General features: G+C 29.6%; 3 protein-coding genes and 1 long non-coding RNA gene across 8 annotated transcripts; 3 read left to right on the top strand and 1 right to left on the bottom strand.

Moving 5' to 3' along the window:
• The first annotated feature begins 58 nt into the window (after positions 1-58).
• On the top strand, positions 59-2,613 carry LOC141526283 (heat shock 70 kDa protein 14-like). Its single transcript, XM_074241210.1, has 5 exons — positions 59-215; positions 372-452; positions 923-1,353; positions 1,435-2,239; positions 2,316-2,613. The coding sequence occupies exons 1-5, from the start codon at positions 153-155 to the stop codon at positions 2,454-2,456; spliced, it is 1,521 nt and encodes a 506-aa protein (XP_074097311.1). The 5' UTR covers positions 59-152; the 3' UTR covers positions 2,457-2,613.
• Positions 1,969-3,574, bottom strand: LOC141526289 (uncharacterized). The gene is made up of 3 exons (XR_012479002.1): positions 3,434-3,574; positions 3,017-3,201; positions 1,969-2,108 (listed from the first exon to the last, which is right to left on the bottom strand). It is a non-coding gene; the product is annotated as an uncharacterized LOC141526289 (long non-coding RNA).
• Ova (ovaries absent) lies at positions 3,516-8,020 on the top strand. Of its 3 annotated transcripts, none has more exons than XM_074241209.1 (8): positions 3,516-3,693; positions 3,949-3,986; positions 5,036-5,394; positions 5,494-5,634; positions 5,781-5,978; positions 6,054-6,260; positions 6,372-6,909; positions 6,990-8,020. In XM_074241209.1, the coding sequence occupies exons 3-8, from the start codon at positions 5,161-5,163 to the stop codon at positions 7,634-7,636; spliced, it is 1,965 nt and encodes a 654-aa protein (XP_074097310.1). In that variant the 5' UTR covers positions 3,516-3,693; positions 3,949-3,986; positions 5,036-5,160; the 3' UTR covers positions 7,637-8,020. The 3 variants fall into 3 exon arrangements, with proteins under 3 accessions (XP_074097310.1, XP_074097309.1, XP_074097308.1); XM_074241208.1 differs by having other exon boundaries at positions 3,949-4,513; XM_074241207.1 differs by lacking the exon at positions 3,516-3,693 and having other exon boundaries at positions 3,925-4,513.
• Positions 8,021-8,872: 852 nt separating this feature from the next.
• Tbph (TAR DNA-binding protein-43 homolog) lies at positions 8,873-18,779 on the top strand. Of its 3 annotated transcripts, XM_074241214.1 has the most exons (5): positions 8,880-9,892; positions 10,669-10,838; positions 11,013-11,153; positions 15,020-15,434; positions 15,504-18,779. In XM_074241214.1, the coding sequence occupies exons 1-5, from the start codon at positions 9,655-9,657 to the stop codon at positions 15,881-15,883; spliced, it is 1,344 nt and encodes a 447-aa protein (XP_074097315.1). In that variant the 5' UTR covers positions 8,880-9,654; the 3' UTR covers positions 15,884-18,779. The 3 variants fall into 3 exon arrangements, with proteins under 3 accessions (XP_074097313.1, XP_074097315.1, XP_074097314.1); XM_074241212.1 differs by lacking the exons at positions 15,020-15,434; positions 15,504-18,779 and adding an exon at positions 13,066-14,088 and having other exon boundaries at positions 8,873-9,892; XM_074241213.1 differs by having other exon boundaries at positions 8,882-9,892; positions 15,020-18,779.
• The last annotated feature ends 241 nt before the right edge of the window (positions 18,780-19,020 follow it).

The raw sequence follows: 19,020 nt of genomic DNA, 5'->3' as shown, positions 1-19,020 counted from the left end.
CGCTTTCAATGTAGTCAGATGAGAGTGTCCTACAAAGTGGGGGTAAGAAAAGAGCACGTTCTGGCCACACTGATTACACACACGCGTTTCTGTGTTCGTATGGCTTGTGAACAGCTTCGGTTATATTTTTATACTTTTTGTAAACAGTAACGATGGCCGGAGCTTCATTTGGACTTTACCTAGGAAATACATCAGCTTGTTTAGCTCTTTATAAAGTAAGTACTCCAATAATTAAATAACAATTAATATCCAAGCATAAGTAAATTAATTTATTTAAGATCGGGCAAGATTTGAGTCGTAACACGTGTTAACCTCAAAACCACCTGTATTTATAATTATATTGAATTAATTTTAATTTATACTTATTACAGGATGAAAACGTGGATGTTGTCGCTAATCATGCTGGAGATCGTGTTACTGCTGCTGTCATCACTATTACTGACTCCGAAAAGGTTTGTTTTTTTTTTGTTTATTTCTTAGATTATATCTAAAGGTTAGGCTTAGTTTATGAAAAGATAAATGAATATATTCAGTTAAAATACAGTAATAGCTTTTAAATAATTGATAAAATTATTTTTTTATAATTTATTGGAACTTAAATAGTCATTAATAAATAATAATGAAGTTAGCTGATATTTAAAAATTTTTTATTGAAAAAATTTCTATCATTTATTTATCTATTCATAATTAAATACAAAGGCAAAAAACCATGTGGCAAAAAAAAATAATAGTAAATGATTTAAGTACATGTAAAACCATAATTATTATTTTTTATTTTTATTTTTATTAATTACGATTATTTTTTTTTTAATAATAGTTTTAATTTTATTAAAAAAAAAAAATAAATAAATAAATAAAAAATTTTTAGTTTGCTAACTTCAGTGTGATATTAATAATGTAATTGATAATTTATATGATCTAGGTAATTGGAGCATCAGCAAAAGCTGGCCAGTTCAGAAATGCATTGAGTACGATAACAAACAACAAACGTTTGATGAACAAAGAGATAGACAGCAAAGAACTGGACGATGCGATCAAAAATAGTACAAGTAAAATAATTAACGAATCAAGCCCTCAGTATTGTATTAAAGTAATTGACAAAAATGAAACGTTTACTCCACAAAAAATATCGTCATTGTTGCTTGGTGCGATGTACGATATATCTACTACTGCGGCTCATGACGACGATGAACACAATATCGTTTTCTGTGTTCCGTATAGGTTTAATCCTGACAGTATAAAAGCTTGGTGTAATTCAGCTACTACTGCTGGCTTTAAAGTACTTCAAGCCATCGGTGAGCCAGTGGCTTCTTGCCTTGCTCACGGAATTGCTAAGGACAAAAAGAAAAATGAGTAAGTGTTTTTAAACTTAAAAAAAAAAAAAATCAAAGCATTAAATTATTTTAATTAATAATTTTTTAATTATTATTTCAGATTGGTGTTAGTCTACAGAGTCGGCGGTGTGTCGAGTAATATTAGTCTGGTAAAAGTAACTAGTGGTTCATTGAAAGTTTTATCAGACCAATACTACCCAGAATTAGGCGGTCATAAATTGACTGACTTATTAACGTTATATTTAGCACAGGAATTTAGGAATAAATACAAAATAGATCCTACTGAGAGCAGACGTTCAATAGCTAAATTGAAAAGTGAAGCGGAAAAATGTAAACATGTTTTATCAACAATGTCCACGGCACATTGTTTTGTAGAATCGCTTTGTGAAGGAGTTGACTTTAGTCACAATATTACACGTGCGAGATTTGAAAATCTTATTAGCTCTCATATTTCTGATTACATTAAACCAATTATGGACATACTTAATTCTTCGTCTAAGACAGTGGTTGATATTAAATCAATTATATTGTGTGGTGGTACGATGAAAATTCCTAAGCTCCAGGAAAAAATCGGATCGATATTTCCGGCTGGTGAGGTTTTAACAAGCAGATGGAGTCCTGATGAAACGATGGCCGTTGGTGCTGCTATACACTCATCTCATCTACTGGCTCATGGAATGCATGATCGTGAATTAAATTCAACTGATGTTGAAATTTATTCGTTAGCTAAATCCATTTGTGTTGAATTTAGTGGTATTGAATGTATTGTTATACCTAAAGATACAATAGTGCCTGTTAAAATTCAAACTACCATTGATGTACTAAATATTACCAATGATAAAATATCAATTAATGTTTTTGAAACTGAAGATAATGGCAATGAAGTTACCAAGAAAATCGGATTGGTAAGTTTTTCATTTTATAATAATTTGTATATCAGGAATGTGGATAAGATTATTATTCTAATTTTTTTTTTTTTAGATTTCATACCATTTAAAGGCTCCAGGAAAACTAAAGGTTGATACAGACTTAACGGAAGCTAATTTAAATATCCACATAACTGATTTAACTTCCAGCGAAAAATCAGTATTCCGATTTCCCATTCATGAAGACGATTTGTAATAAACCATCATTATTTGTAAATACACGCTGACGACTTAATCAACTGACTTTTTTTTTTCATTCACCAAAAAAAAAAATCATTAATGAATTAACATGATACTCTGTAAGAAAATTGTTGAATAAACAATAATCTCCGATCTAAAAGTTTTTTAAAAGATATTTGTATTTTTTTTTTTTTTTTTCTTTTCTTCATGCTACAAACTGATAAAAAAAAAAAAAATCAGCTTCGACATTTTGCCTAGGCAAAAATAGACCGAGTCTTGCGTCTATTTATTTGTTTTATTCCGTAGGAATATAAGCCATTATCTTAGTTAATTAATTATTTAATTAAAAATAATGATTTTTAAGAATTTTTTTTGTAAAAGCAACATAAAATGATTAATTAAAATTTTGCTAATTAATATCATCAAAATTAATTAATAAACTTAAATTTTAATAATATTAAATAAAACGCTGAAGAACAGACCAACTAAAAGCTTCCCACGTGTCACAGTATTGACAAAACGGTAAAGCATGCTCTTAATCCATAAAATCCCGTGGTATAAAGTATATAATCCTACCACACAGTACATGCGAGAGAAATTTAGTATAAAATTTTCCAGATTCTAATTTTTCCGATGGTGGCGTTCCTGTCGTGGCCAATTCCATTGTCTAGTTGATCAGCAGCAGCATCGCAGGAGCCCAGGCGACCAATCAGCAGCCAGTAGAAGGGATAGAGGGCCTCAACCTCTACAGCGTAATTCTCCTTAAAAAAGCAAGCATACCAACGCGCTTAAAAGTATCAGCCTTTCTCGTTGCGTTTTCAAAGCATTTTCAATGATCCAAAAAAAAAAAAAAAAAAAAAACTACAATCCAATTCAAATCACCACGAGGTGTGAATAATTAATTAGTTAATTAATTAAAAGAAGCTAAAGCCCTTGGTGGCTTGTCAAAATCAAGGTGAAAATGTTGAAATAATAAAATTAAACGAGACTTACGGGGTTTAAAGCAAAATTTAAATTCAATAAAGCGTGAAAAAATGTTGACTTAAGTCCGTAACGTAGGAAACGGCTAAAGGAGGGTGCTGGGTTTCAACATCGGCGGCCATCTTGGATCATACTCTGTCTGCGGTCTGTGGTGCTTTGATTTTTTGTTGCTTTGATCTCTTCGTCTCTTCATTTATGATTATAGTTGTGTAGTGTGTTATACTCTTGACGATAGAATTGTATAAATTTGTGACGAGGGAGCTGTCAGTCAAGTACCGCGCAAAATTATTTACATAAATTATACACACAATTATTTATTAATTAATTATCAGCAATAATCATCGCTATCGTTATTAACAATAATGACAATATCAACAACAAATACAAACATTAATTTTATTGACCTTGAGAATCAATGAAATATATTTAGTTTAAACAAATAAAATTATTTAAAGCTGTAATTAGTAGCTTTTGGAAGTAGTTAACCTTACAGTGGCCTCATTTATTTTTTTTTTTTTTTTTTTCAGCTTCCTACTTCCTAGGGACTCGCATTTACTTAATACAGGTTTGTGCGCGCGTTTGTGCTTTTAGTACTGCTGATAAATTACGTCAATTCCCGGTATTCATCGCCACTCACTATAAACCACCAATAAAAAGTGGTCCTGATTTTTTTATTTAATTGTCACAATCATCAACACATTACACTCAAGACTGATCAAATGAAACTAACAATAGTCAGCCGTTATTTAAATATTTTTAAATAATATAGTGACCATGCGTATACGATGATTCTGCTGCGTGATAGTGCTTCAAATTCGCTTGAGTACTTACGTGTACTTTCTTTAGATTAATATATATATATATATATATATTCATACACACATACATGCACCAGTGTACATAGACGCAGAGTTTAGCAAGGAGCAAATTTCTACAACCTGATTTATAAATATAATAATTGTTGACTTTTTATAAGTAAAAATGGTAGCCGTGTGTATTAAAATTTAATTGTTAGCTAATACTTAAGCAACTGAAAAACAAACCAATAGAGATTTCGTAAATTTCATGCTTTTTTTACTGATAAAAAAAAAGGTAAGCTTAACAATAAAATCATTAACCTTCCTTTGTTTCTAATTTCGTACTTAGTAATTGTGTTGAAAGAATATTTTTTTTTTTTATGTTTCAGAAAAATTTTTTGTTTGTTTTTATAACTTGGCTTTACTTAATTGATTGCAATTAAAGGATGATGCTATCTATTAATCAATTATTGATACCAGAGTTGTTATTCTGAATTATTGTTTTATTAACACACTTGATTGTTGTTGACAAGACTTAAATTAGTTATTTATCAACGCTGCTTAAATTAAGCAATTAAAAAAAATTCACAAGTTCTTGTGATTGTTTAACTTACAATATTTTAGATTTTAATTAATATTCATTGACAAAGCTTGACAATGATAAGAATGACAATTAATTATAATTTATCACAATTCATGATTTAGTTTGATTAACGATCAATGAATTGATAATTGATGATTATTTAATTTATTTATGAAAATTCATAAAAATGAGATTAATTTTATTGATTTTTTATGAATTTTTTTTTTGTTTAAGGCTTGGCACAAGAATAGAGGCAAAATAATGGGCATTGTCAAATTAAAACGAGTATCAATCTGTTATAAGTAAATATAATAAATAAAATAGATGAGCTTGGAGTAAATGATGCCGATTGTGAAACAATGAGGTACTCTGCAGTGCAAGAAGATGGCTATGGAGTTGGATTAAGGCAGGATATACAGCCAAATAACAATAACAACAATATTAGTAATAATAATGTAGATGATAGTATGATGGCAGCCACTGGTGAAGTTGAACCAGTCGGCGAGAGTACTGCAGATGAATGTTCTATGGTTTATAATCTGCCTTTACTTTTCGCAAATGGCTACCCTACTTCTTTAGAAAAAATAACATTGGTAAGTCAAATTAATTTGCTTAAAATTACTATTTTTTATTTTTGTGATATTATTACTATTATTATGTAATCATTCAATATATTTATCGTTTAATTACAGCCACAGCTGGAGAAGTTCATCACCTTTATGACAAGATGTTCATTAGGTAATAATATCACTCAGGTACTCAATAAACCTGCGTGGTGGCCAACGGAAGTCGAGTTTTCAATTCCCTTAGTGCGACCTAAGAAATCCGGAGATGTAAGTATGTTTATAAGAGTATTGTCTAAATAATAAAATTTACGGTATTAATTATTGTCAATATGGCTATCCGGTTTTGGGAGGATTTGCCTCCTAAAATTGTAAACTTTCTTGTAACTAAAAAAAAAAAAAAATTAATGTTTCAGAGTTGGATGCGATGTTTAAGGAGAGTTGTATTACAATGTTATTCTTTTCATCAAAGCGAATACTTGCTTCGTTTTTGCACATATCTCGCGCAATATCCGCAAGCGAAGCTTTACTATGTCAACAACTGGGACTCGACGACCAGTCTCTATCACAAGAGTACTGGGAAGTTGTTGGCGACATTCCGAAATGAGAATATGGTCAGTCGATGATTTAATCAATATATAATAATCCTATGGGTGAAAATTGTATAATATTTAAAATTAATATTTTAGGACTATGATAAAGTTATTGAACCACATAGGAAATCGTTGCTACCAATAAACAATGCCAACTCCAACTCTCAAGCGAAATATAAAAAGACGCAGCAGAGGAACCACCGTCAATCGCCGTCCTCCCTGGTTCTCATCCAGCCACAAATGGAAGAGATCTATTTATGTGACAATTGTGACGCAGAGTTTCTGGATTTAAAACAGATGAAGGTACCTAAAATACGTCGCCGTAACTTCCACCATTGGAATTCCACTTTAAAAAAATAATAATAACTAAAAATGACCATTTGTTACCAATATGTATCAATAATACTCCTGCAGGATCATGAAAAATCATGTGGGGAGACAGTTAAGACAGTACACCAGGAAACCAGTACCTGCTGGCGGCCAATAACTCCTGAAGTTGAAGCTGAACCAGAATTAACTCAGAATCAATTTATGGAGTACTTTCATTTATCAACACCCAATCAACAACCACCAAAAACAACAACAACCACCGATCCATCATCGATTCCAGCCATAAGTATCGAGACAGAGCCATCTAGAAGTTCAAGGCGTATGAAACCATCCGCCAATCTGTGTCGTTCGTCAACAATTCCTTTTTCCTCGCCAGCGGGTCTAGCTCTGGTTAAAAAATCCAAAGGAATGAATGAGGCTACTAAACGTGATCGTGTTGATAGGATAGAGTGGCACTTGAGTGCCCCAGCACTCACTAAAACTAATAGACCCAAGTGGTTTGGTAAATTTTCGTCATCTGGTAGGTGGGTTGTCACTTATAAGCCCAATATCAGTAAAGAAAATCCACCAACTGACGATTACGTTCATCAGTATACATTTGGCGCAGTTAGACGTAAGCCTTGTAAGTAAACTCGATTAAATTTTATTTTTAAGAAAAATTACTTAACTGTTTATTCATTTAGATTATTATTTGCTTTGTAGCACTGGATGTACGTTCACAAATTCTTTACATCGCCTGTGGTTCTCCATTTGTTAAGTTGAATCGACTTACTGATGAACAACTTCAAGATTTGAAGGAACATCCGTGGAAATACCAACCTCCGATACGGAAAATTCGGCATAGAATACGACCACGGTTAATAATGAGAATAAGTGGAAAATCGACTGGACAAAAACGACAATACTCGAGTAGACTAACGGAAGTAATGCCAATTATAGAACAAGAACCGGAAATAAATCAAATAAAAACAGGGAGTTTAAAGCATGGATATACACCTAATTTCCGCTCACGGCCGTCAGTGGTGCCAATTTCAAGGATTCCATCTTCGACGCCAATGATAGAAGAGCCGCTTAAAAAGACGATAGTCATAGTGGATCTTTGCTCTTCAGACGAAGAAGAAATTCCCAGTAATCGTGTGATATTGTCAGATGAAAATCGTGACCCGCTTAACAGTACATTTGAAAATGTTCGTATGAGTAATAGTTTTAGTAAAAATCTCGGTTTACAACCGATGAACGATAGATTGCGAGATAGTATTCTCACTGACGACAACGACAAAAGCTGTAATAAACGCCTAGCTAATGGTGTAATCGATGCTTTTTCACCGATTCTAAAACCAACACCTTGAATCATCGGCTATCAAATAATCAATTTAATTGAATTTGATTGACATTGAGGCAACATTAAAGTTAAAGATTACTATCATGAACCGGTAACATTCACATTCTCATCTTATTTCTATAGACGTGTGTTAAGTTTAAGTATTTTTATATATACCTATATCACGTCAATTTTGTTGTACAAATTAAGATGATTAGTGGGCCAAATAAATGGAAAAATATCTGTAATGGCATTAAATGTATGAATTTTGTCAAATAATGTCGATCGATATAAAAAAGAATATAGACTGTTTCGTTTGGTATATATATATTTATATTTTTAATCAAATAAAATTTTTTTTTTATGTTTAAAATTACTCTGTATTGAAAAATAAAGTATCTGACTAAGACAACTAACGTGAACAAACTAAAAAAAAAAAAAAAAAAAAAAAAAAAAAAAAAAACTTTTAATAAAATAAAAAGTGACGTATTTTCTATCTTTATTTAAAATATTTTTTAATCACTGTAATTGCTTTTATTTATTTTTTATTAATCACAACAAAACCTCTTTAAGACAAATAATAATAACAACAATATTAAGTAAATTAATTTATTAAGTTAGCAATTTTTAATGACACTAAAAATTAAGTTAGCCGACATTTAAAAATTTTTAGTTTTTTACATTGAAAACTTACTTTAAAAAAATCAAAATAAAAAATTTCACATGTAGAAAATTTAAAAAATTATTCGTGCAATTTTTTTTAAATATTTTTTTTTTTAATTTAATTATTAAAAAAAATCAAAAAATTAAAAACGTCGACTAACTTTAATATTATAAAATTAATAATAATTTTTGTATCAATTAAAAAAAAGTTTTTCGTACTGTAAGAAATAATTATATAAAAAATTGCACATAAATAATTGTAGATAATTTTATTTTATGAGAATTAATTTAGTACATATTTAATCGTTTTAAAAATTTTATAACAAATGAACTATGGCAAAAAAATTGACATCTAAAAATTAAAAATGCAATTTTTTTAAAATAATTATTTGGAACAATTTTTTTTTGTTGAATAAAATTAAAAAATTGTCAAGTAACAGCTAACTTGAATATAATTTTTATTTTTTTTTTTAGTTTTGGAAAATAAAATTTTTAAATAAAAATTTCAAAGCGCGGGAATGCGCGCGCACTATTAAATTACCAGAAGCGCCGCTAGTGACATCCGTTTTCCGTTATCGACCTCCCGACAGCAGCTCTGAATCCTCTTTGGTGACCGATGCAAGAGTTCTCGCTAGCATACTACCTCCCCTCTCGACATATTATATTCGACTCATCGTTCTCGATGTACAACTCACAGCACACAACGTAAGCGCGAGAGAAAGAGGTGCGGTGTTTTGTTGCGTGATTGCGAGAGTTGTTGTTTGCGAGTTGCGAGTTGTCCGATGTCCGAGCGTGTGTGTGTTGTTATGCTGTACGACCATTCAATAATTCTTTTAAACAATAGTTTTAATAACAGTAATATTTATACTAAAGTAACTAAAAAATAAAAATCCTTACATAATAATAAAAGTGTTCGTCGGTCCTAAAAATAATAAGGTCACCTAAGCGAGCTGAAAAGAGAGCCAGCCAGCGAGAACGTAATAAAGAAAAAAGTGTGGACGAGAAAGTATACACGAGAGTGAGCGAGAAAGAACGAGAGAGAGAGAGAGAGAGAGAGAAAGAAAAGACACATATTGCCAGGCATTAACGAGTAGAGAGCAACCAACTTTATATATTATAATTATAATATATATAAATATATCATATATCATATATATATATATATATATATATATATATATATATATATATATATATTAATTGAAGGAAAATATATAAATATTAAGAGCAAGAGAGCAATATAAATTTATAAATAAAAAAAAAGTTGAGACGCTTGGTGAATTCAGATTGCTGAGATTACTGACTGCTACTCTACTTCTGTTTGCTCTATCCTCCATTCTATATAATACGTATTACTAGCCAACAACTCGTGGAACAAACAAAATGTCATCGTACATCCAGGTTGCTGAGGACGAGGGTGAAGAACCGATAGAACTCCCAACGGAGGATGATTCAACATTATTGTTAACGACTCTCTCAGCGCAATTTCCCGGTACGTGCGGTCTCAAATACCGCAATCCAGAATCACGTACTATGCGGGGCGTGCGTCTCGTTGATGGTCGTCTTCATGCGCCGGAAAATGGCTGGGGCAAAGCTGTCTATTTTTGCGTATTTCCAAAAGGTACATTATTTTATACAAAACTTTTAATCACCGTCAGACAAAATCATTACTTATTTTTTATTTTATTTATTTATTTTAGATTTTAATCATTTTTTATTTTTTTGGAATATTCATACATTTATATATACATAGATATATATATATATATATATATATATATATATATATATATATATATATATATATATATATATATATATATAAATATACATTATGTGTATGAGATGATACTACGCCATTCCACGTTTAGTTTATTTTCGTTATTATTATTATTGTTACTGTATAAACTGGTTAATTTATATTCATACTGAATGATCTCGTAAAAATACCGACATTTTCAAAGTTATTTATTTTGAACCAGTTACTTTTATTATTGTCATAAAATTCCATTATTTATTTTGATTTATTTAAAACAAATTTTTTTTTCTTACTCCAAATGTAATTTATAAATTAATACTTCGTAATTATAAAAATGTAGTTAGCAGACATTTGACAATTTCTAGAATTTTTTTTTTATTGAAAAATTTATAAGAAAAAAATTCCACATTTATAAAATTTAAAAAACAATAACTGCAATTTTTTAAAAGAATTTTTTTAGTTCTAATTAAATCAGTTTCATTCATAATTTTTTAATTCAAGTTAGTTCATGATAAATTAAGACAGAATTTTTAAACTTGGCTTTAAATATTTATAAGTAATGATAAATTTTAATGAGCAGTAAATAATTAAGTGAGTTAAATAATTTAAAAACTAATAATTATAAATTATATTTTCAGAAAACAAACGTAAATCAGATGACAATTTGGAAAATTCAACTGCCAAGACCAAGAGAATGGAAACAAAATTACGATGCACTGACCTTATTGTACTTGGATTACCGTGGAAAACAACTGAGCAAAATTTACGGGAATACTTTGAGACATTTGGCGAGGTTCTGATGGCCCAGGTGAGTTATTGCAATGTTTAACTTTGTTCAAATGTTTGCAGTGTACCTTTTTATCTCTGTAATGTTTCAATTTCGTTTTAATTTATTAGTCATTTAAATACTCCGCACATACGAACTGTACAAATTAATACATTACAGACATTAATAATAATGTTCTTATCGTGATTTAATCAGGTGAAAAAAGATCCTAAGTCAGGTCAGAGTAAAGGATTTGGATTTATAAGATTTGGAAGTTATGAATCGCAATTACGGTGTCTTGCTCAACGTCATATGATTGATGGTAGATGGTGTGACGTTAAGGTTCCTAATAGCAAGGTAAGCATGTGATTTATATTTTTTAAAATTACGATAGCTAAAATATTTAAATAAATTTACAAAACATCAGTTACCAATGGTGTTTATAAGTAAGATATTTTTAATTAATACCAATAAACATGTACGAGATTCCGATTGTTATTACTATTTAATATTTTTTTATCAACGTAAATTAATTACTATTTTATTTACCAAAAAATATATCAGTATTTCTAAAACTTGTTAGTCATTTTTAAAATTAAATTAAAAAAAAAATGCGATCGGTATCTCATGAAAGAGTGATTCGGTATTATTTTTTATGTATCGAGTGCGAACGTAACTGTGTAAATAGATGAATGCGGAATGAAGAGAGGAGAGAGATGAATATGAGAGAAATAAAGGCGACAATGATGTTAAGAGCGAGCGTACGTGAGCAATGATGATGATTACGATGGTGGTGAGGAGATTGTATGGATATTGATAATTGAAAGTGTGACTCCGCTATTTGAGTGATTACTGTTGAATTACTTGCTTCGTAAATGAAATTCAACTATTGATTTATCAACTTTTGGATGCAATGAATAATTAAAGTTAAATACGGTTTAAATTTCTAAGGAATAACGTTTTGTAATCGAATAATTATTTTAATTACACTATTAATGCAGGCAATTCGCGTTTATACGGTATTATTTTTGGGTATTTTGACTTATTATTTACTGTAGTACAATAAAGTAACAATTGCATGTTTACCAGTATGATACTTTTTTGATTGAAAATTTTTTAAAATAATTGTCAAGCGAAAAAAGAATGCGTGTGAAATTTTTCATGTAATACGTTATTTATATACATATTTTTAAATTATTTTATTTTAGTTCATTACATTCAATCGCTGTGTGTGTTTAGAGTTAGTGAAAATAATTGTAGCGAAATCTCATTATAAAACCAGTAAATATTTATTCTGAAAATGATTTTTCTCAATCTCGTGTGACTACAGAGAATGTGAACGGAATTAATAGCAAACGTTTGATGATACTCGTATTAATAACACATCAGATAGTGTTTCGCGATTACAATAAATAAAGTAGTAAACCTGAATGATGAAAACGTGTGTTGATATTTTATTTGATTTAGTTAATTGCCGCCCGCTGTCATGCTTTTACTTATTTATAACATGCCTATAGATATACATACATGTGTACTTTATATATATATGTTATCCTGCTCATAACTATCCGGACAGCAGGAGAGTACTTTTTTTATTATCTTTATTTAGAAAACTCCAAGAGACGTTTAGCTGTTAGGGTATGAGTGTGGGTGCGACTGATCGACGATATGACTGTAAGCCAGAGTTGAACGTACGGGAGTATGTGTGTCGAGTGTATTCGAGAATGATACTTACATTTGTGAATTCTATGTGATATTTTTAAAATAATTCATTTATATATAATGAATTTTGATGTTATTCAGAACTTTGATTTAGTTTGTTTTAAGGGAGTTGAGATATTTTTTTAATAAATACACCTTGAGTATCAATTTTAATATTCATATAAAATATTTTAAGTAAACTATTTTAATATAAAAAAAAAATTTTAATCAAAAATTAAATTTATTGATTATTTATATGGTGCTATAAGAAAGCATTAATTTAAGTTAATATTTTTTTTATTATTTAGTAAAAAAATTAATTTCTATTTAATTTTATTCCAAAATTTTTTAAATAAAATTATACGTTAATTTTGATACAAATTTGACTATTAAGCAACTTGTTCTTAAATTAAAATAAATTAAGATCTCAACTATCTTAAAAAAAAATATATATATATATATATATTCGCGTGTTGAAAAAAAAATTAGTTACATAATTTAAGCCGTACTTAATATTAAAACTTGTAAAAAAAAAACTATTGTCGAGGGATGGTGTGTCTGGTTACAGAATATTGATGGCTTAATACTGGCCCGACAGTTTGATACGGGTAAACACAATGAATATTACCGTCCGATACCGGTTCACACGCCAAGTAGCCGGCGTCTGCCAGTGGTCAAACAGTTTATGAATACAAACTCCGATCCATCACCGCGTTACGATCAAGATTACGATTTCAAAACAACCCATTACCCCTCGTATCCACCAAATTACCCCTACGACGAGAACAATAAATTCAAGTATGATCATCATCAACCGCAACATCAACAGCAATCGATGCCACCGCATCAGCCGTCCGCCCAGCAGCCAGGCCATCCGAGTTACGGAAATTACGACAAGCCAGCTTATCCAAGCTACGACGAGGGTTCTTATGATTCTCGTGGTGGTGGAGGTGGATTCATGGCATCACACGTACCGCCACAAGCACCACCACCACCACCACCTGGTACTAATTTCCCCCACGATACTGATTATTCCAGGTATCCAAATTACGACGGACGTCCATCAGCATACCCAGGTGGACCTGAAAGCGCTGAATACGCTGAAAAATCACGCTACGGGTACGGGGGTGGATACGATAGAAATTACTACGACTCTGCAGACACCCGGTATTTGCCTGACGGTACTCGTCAGGATCCACGGTACTCTGATGGACGTCACGACATGAGAAGTATCACTGACGGACGCGGGGAACCTATTATGGACGGTAGAGAACCTGACAGACGATACTCGGATGGTCGAGGTGGCAGCGGTATCGGTAATGCTGGTGGTACCGGGGATGATGACTTGAGATTCGACGGACGTGATGGAGACAACAGATACATGGAGGGTAGAGTTGACGGAAGATACTCCGAATCCGGAAGATATCCCGTCAAGGAAAATTATTACGATCGCTACTACAAGCATCGACCGGCGAGAGATCATCATGCGTCCGAAAGCTCGAGATATTGATGATTAAATTGTTTAATTTAAATCTAGTGCAAATGTTTAATATTAACTACAATTAAATAATAATATTTACAATTAATAGTACTACTGTAGTTTTAATATTTTTCATTTTTTATCTCAAATAATTTGACTGTTTAGTTTAATCACTATAATAATATTAAATATTTAATTGTAAGCGTACAGGAATTTTATATATAATAGATAAATTATGTATATTAAATTTGTGCATATAATATAAATATTAATAATTAATTACTATGTAGACGTTTGCTCTTAACTATTAATTGACGTCGCCAATTTTTTTTTATCAAGATTATGTTACTTATAAATAACTTTAATTATTACTTTTATGCTTCAATACGAATGCTATTTAAATAATGAAATGTGCAGTTGAATCATTGAAAGAATGGTGTTTTTTTTTTTTTTTTTTTAAGTAGCGAAGAAATAAAATTAACTTTAGTTAGTACTGAAGAAAATTTATTCTCTCGTTGATTCAATTAAATAAAATTTTTTTCTTATGTACATATAATAATACATTAATTGAAATGTATCTTAAAAACATATAAGTATCCTTGTCGCGAAATTTGTATTTAAAATAACAATATCAATTTAAAATGAATTATTGTAAACTGGTGAATTCTTACTCTTACATTTAAGATTTATGATTAATGTTAATTCAGTTGTTAGTTTTAATTAACAATTATAAATGAAACTATCATAATGTATTGCATAAATTAATGGGACTGCTAAATTTTACGGGTCATGTATTTATTAATTTTTGTATCCCAAAAAAGATAATATTTTAGGCAGATGAATTTAATACTTGTTTGTGTGAATAGTCAGTTGAAATAGATTTTTTTTTCTTTTTAAAGACACTAAATTAAATAAAAATATTTGGTATTAAATTTATTAAAATTGAAAAAAAAAAAAAATGGACACTGAACAAGTATTAAAATTTATCAAAAGAGTAATAAAGTTCGTAAAAAAGTTTGATTGATTGTGCGTTTGTGTGTAGGAGGGAATGATTCAACAAGTACCGTGCAAGGTATTCGTGGGACGCTGTACTGAAGATTTAACAGCCGACGATCTACGTGACTACTTTTCAAAGTTTGGTGAAGTTACGGATGTGTTCATTCCAAAGCCATTTCGTGCATTCTCGTTCGTAACCTTCCTAGATCCCGAGGTAGCCCAGTCACTGTGTGGTGAAGACCACATAATAAAGGGCGTATCGGTCCACGTGTCCAACGCAGCGCCTAAATCCGAGGGTAACAATCGTAACTTTAACAATCAGATGAATTCAAATATGCGTGGCCGAGGTATGAGTGGCCCAATAGACAACAACATGCAGGGAAACTACCAAGGGAATCGTTATATGGGTCACTCTGGGAACAATATGGGCCCAAACGGATGGAATAATCCCGGTAATAGAGGTAATTTGGATATGCCTAATCTACAAGCTTTGGGAATCACTGGACAGAATAATGGAGGTGGCGGTGGAGGTGGTATGTCGAACCCCTTGGCAATGGGCGGCATAAACCTCTCAGCACTGCCTGTCAATCCGGCTCTCGTTGCAGCAGCGATTAATCAAGCTTCGTGGGGACTCATTGGTAATCTCCAGAGCCAGGGTAACGATCAGGGATACTCCAACCAACCTGGACCACCTGGACAACCACCGTCCGGCAATAATAGTCTCGGCAATAGTGGTAACTCTGGATTTCTCAGCTGGATGAATCAGGGAGGCGGTGGTGATGCCAACACCGGTAATCCGGGCTCTGGTGGACCCGGTGGTCCCAATAATCCAAACGCTTCGCAAGGTACATGGCAAAATCATCCAGGTCAACGTGATGGTAAAACGAATACATTTCTTAAGTACGAGTAAATTCGGTCGGGGCTCTGAGTCTACTCGTAAAAGACGGGCGCGTTCCCTCAGTCCCGAAACATTGGCATCGAAAAATTGCAAAGGTACAAAAAAAAATAAATAATCTAACAGAATTATTTAAATTTTCCCTTTTATTTTTCATTTGATAATTCAGTTTTTTTTTTTTTTTTTTTTTTTCTCTTTTTAGTTATTGCTATAATTAATTTGTCATTTTTTATTTAAATATTTAAAAAACATTTTTTTTTTTTTGGTTCACATATCTATCTTTAATTAGCTTGTTAAAATTAATTGTTAGCACTTTTGTCTCACAAAATAATTATTTGCACATTTTGTATCTAGCCTACAGTGATTCGATTAACTGATAATGTCAACAACATACCTTTGCTGTAATTCATTATAATAATTAATTATAATATGAAAAATATAAAATATAATAATATAAATCACGGGACGTTAATATTTAAGAGGTTTTTGCCGAATTTAATTGATTATAAAAAATATAAATCAATCAGATCAAAAATCACAATTAGTTATAATTTAAGTACACAAGACGAAAGACAGACTTAATGATGATGATGATTATAATTATGATAGTTAATGCATTAAAATTTTTTAACAAAGATATTAAGTAGTATGGTGCATTGAAACGATAAAACTTGAGCGAATAAAATATAAACTACAATTAATAATAACAATTGTCTTAAAATGAATGTGAATGTAAATCAGCGTTCGAAAGAGTTAACAATATTTAATAAATAAAAAGATACTAGAAACAAAAAAAATTTATAATAATATGTATTAAAGTTTTAATAATAATAATAATAATGTATTAAAAAACGCGTAAATGTGCTTGGATTAACTGATTGCTTGCAACTCGCAGTGTGTTTTAATATTTAAATACAAGGTATGCCGATGTAATGTGATGAGAATCTAAAAATATTATATGCAAACAAACTACTACGTCTTAGATACCTTTCTATTATGAAATGCGTGTAGGAAGATTATTGATTTAAAGATTAATTAATAAGACTTAAAAAAAAAAAAAAAAAAAAAAAAAAAAAAAAAAAACTTATTAATACTACAGTAATAAGCTAAATAAAAATTTTTATTATATTACATTATAACTAAAATAATAAGAATTACTATTATTAATATCAGAGGGTGATTTAATGATTTATATATTATATATATTAGTGGTATTTAGATAGATAAAGTAGTTTACATGATTATGTCGGTTTGTGAGTGTATCGTTATTTATGTAAGGCTAGCACAACGACTAACAATTCATTAATTGATTAATAATAACAATCACAAAAAAAATATTAAGTAAAACAACAATTGTATTGTCAACTATTGCGATCAATTTAAAGTTTATCGATTATTAATGCGTTTAGCTGTAGTTATTTTATTAATGAGAGCTTTTAATAATCGTCGTATACATGCTTGGAAAATAGGTATCACAAAATATAATTAGTACACATATATAATAAAAAATAAAATAAAAACTACATTGTGTTTTGTGTGCTCAAGACTTCGGAGTCATATTTAAAAAAAAATTTTTTTCACTCTTTGTAATTTTTAAATAATATCGTTACTGCAATTGATTTTTTTTTTTTTACCTTTTACAATTTTTACAATTTTAATCACTATTAAATAATATCAAAGTAAAAAAAATTATTAAATTAATTAAAAATTAATGAATTTGTAAGAGATTAATAATAATAATAATTTGTTCTATTTCCATGGCTAGTAAACGAATAATAAAAAACGATTATTAAAAAAAATATATTATAACAATGATTAAATAAATCGTGTTTGTAATCGTGTAGGTACTTGGTGTGTACACTGTAGGAATTTAAAAAAAAAAAAAAAATGATTTTTAAAAATCAAGAAACAAAACTGAAGTAAATTAAGTAAAGTCATTATCAAGAATTATCATAATGAGAGATAACGAATATTGATTGGTTGTTGTATGAACGATTATAAAATATATTTAAATTGAACTATTGTGTGCAGTGTATTTTAATTGAATGGTTTGAACGTGAAACATCCGTTGAGTGATAACTGATAACGATTTATTTTTATTTTTTCTTCTGTTTAATTATTTCACCATTTAAAACTATTTCACAAACATTTTTGTTTATTAACAGTATAAATCATATACATAAATATAAATATTAAATAATAAATATATATATATTAAATTTAGAGGACCATGTCCATGGATTGTTCAATAAATGAATCACGATTTATATTAAATTAGCTACTTTGATAGTTGAAAATATAAAATAAACAAGTATAATAATTGAAAATAATAAAATAGAGCATTTTCACCTTTTACAATATTAGTCAATAATTAAAAGAAAGATTCAAGTGACGCGAGATAGACAGTGAACGATTTATAAAATAATGAAATAATAATTAATTAACTGATAATATTAATTAATATAAATAAATAAATTAAAAGATATTAAAGTCGTTGTATTGCATTACAATTATTCACATTCAATTACTTTCAAATCACTTATTATAATAACTAATATTATTACTATGATTATGATTATTATTATTGATTTTAATGATTGATTGACAAATAAAATTTATTATCAGACGTGACTGTGTGTTGTGCTGATTGTGTCTTTTTTCAGGGAATGCGTCAAGAGATTAATTGAATTTTTATTTAATTAATTTACCATTTGAAATTTTTCAGTAATTTATTTAAAAAATAATCAAGGATTTTTAAATTATCTCAGTACCCTATAAATATTTTTTTTTTCTTTTAGAGTTTAATTAAAATAAAAATAATCTTGAATTTTATATTATTTGGATTGTTTAATTTTTAAAATTGAACGCGCTTCGCGCGCTTTTTTGAAAATTTTTATTATCGACAATTTAATTAATCAATATTTTAAAAAATTTTACCCATTAATATTTAACCGTTGCTATGGTATAAAAAAAAAATTTCAGATAGTACCCAGTATAATTCAGATTACACTGAGTATAATCCAGATTATACTAGCTATTATCTGAAAAATTTTTTTCACCACAGATATCACTGAATATAATCTGGGATAATATCCAGTATTACATTAACTTTTTAATAAAGGATTGATTAAATAAATAAAAGTCGACAGAGT

The sequence above is a fragment of the Cotesia typhae genome, unplaced genomic scaffold, assembly GCF_013202065.1.
Source record: "Cotesia typhae breed Kobodo isofemale line unplaced genomic scaffold, CoteBio_Ctyphae contig_33, whole genome shotgun sequence".
Lineage (NCBI taxonomy): Eukaryota > Metazoa > Arthropoda > Insecta > Hymenoptera > Braconidae > Cotesia > Cotesia typhae.
This window is presented reverse-complemented; position numbering and strand designations above follow the sequence as displayed.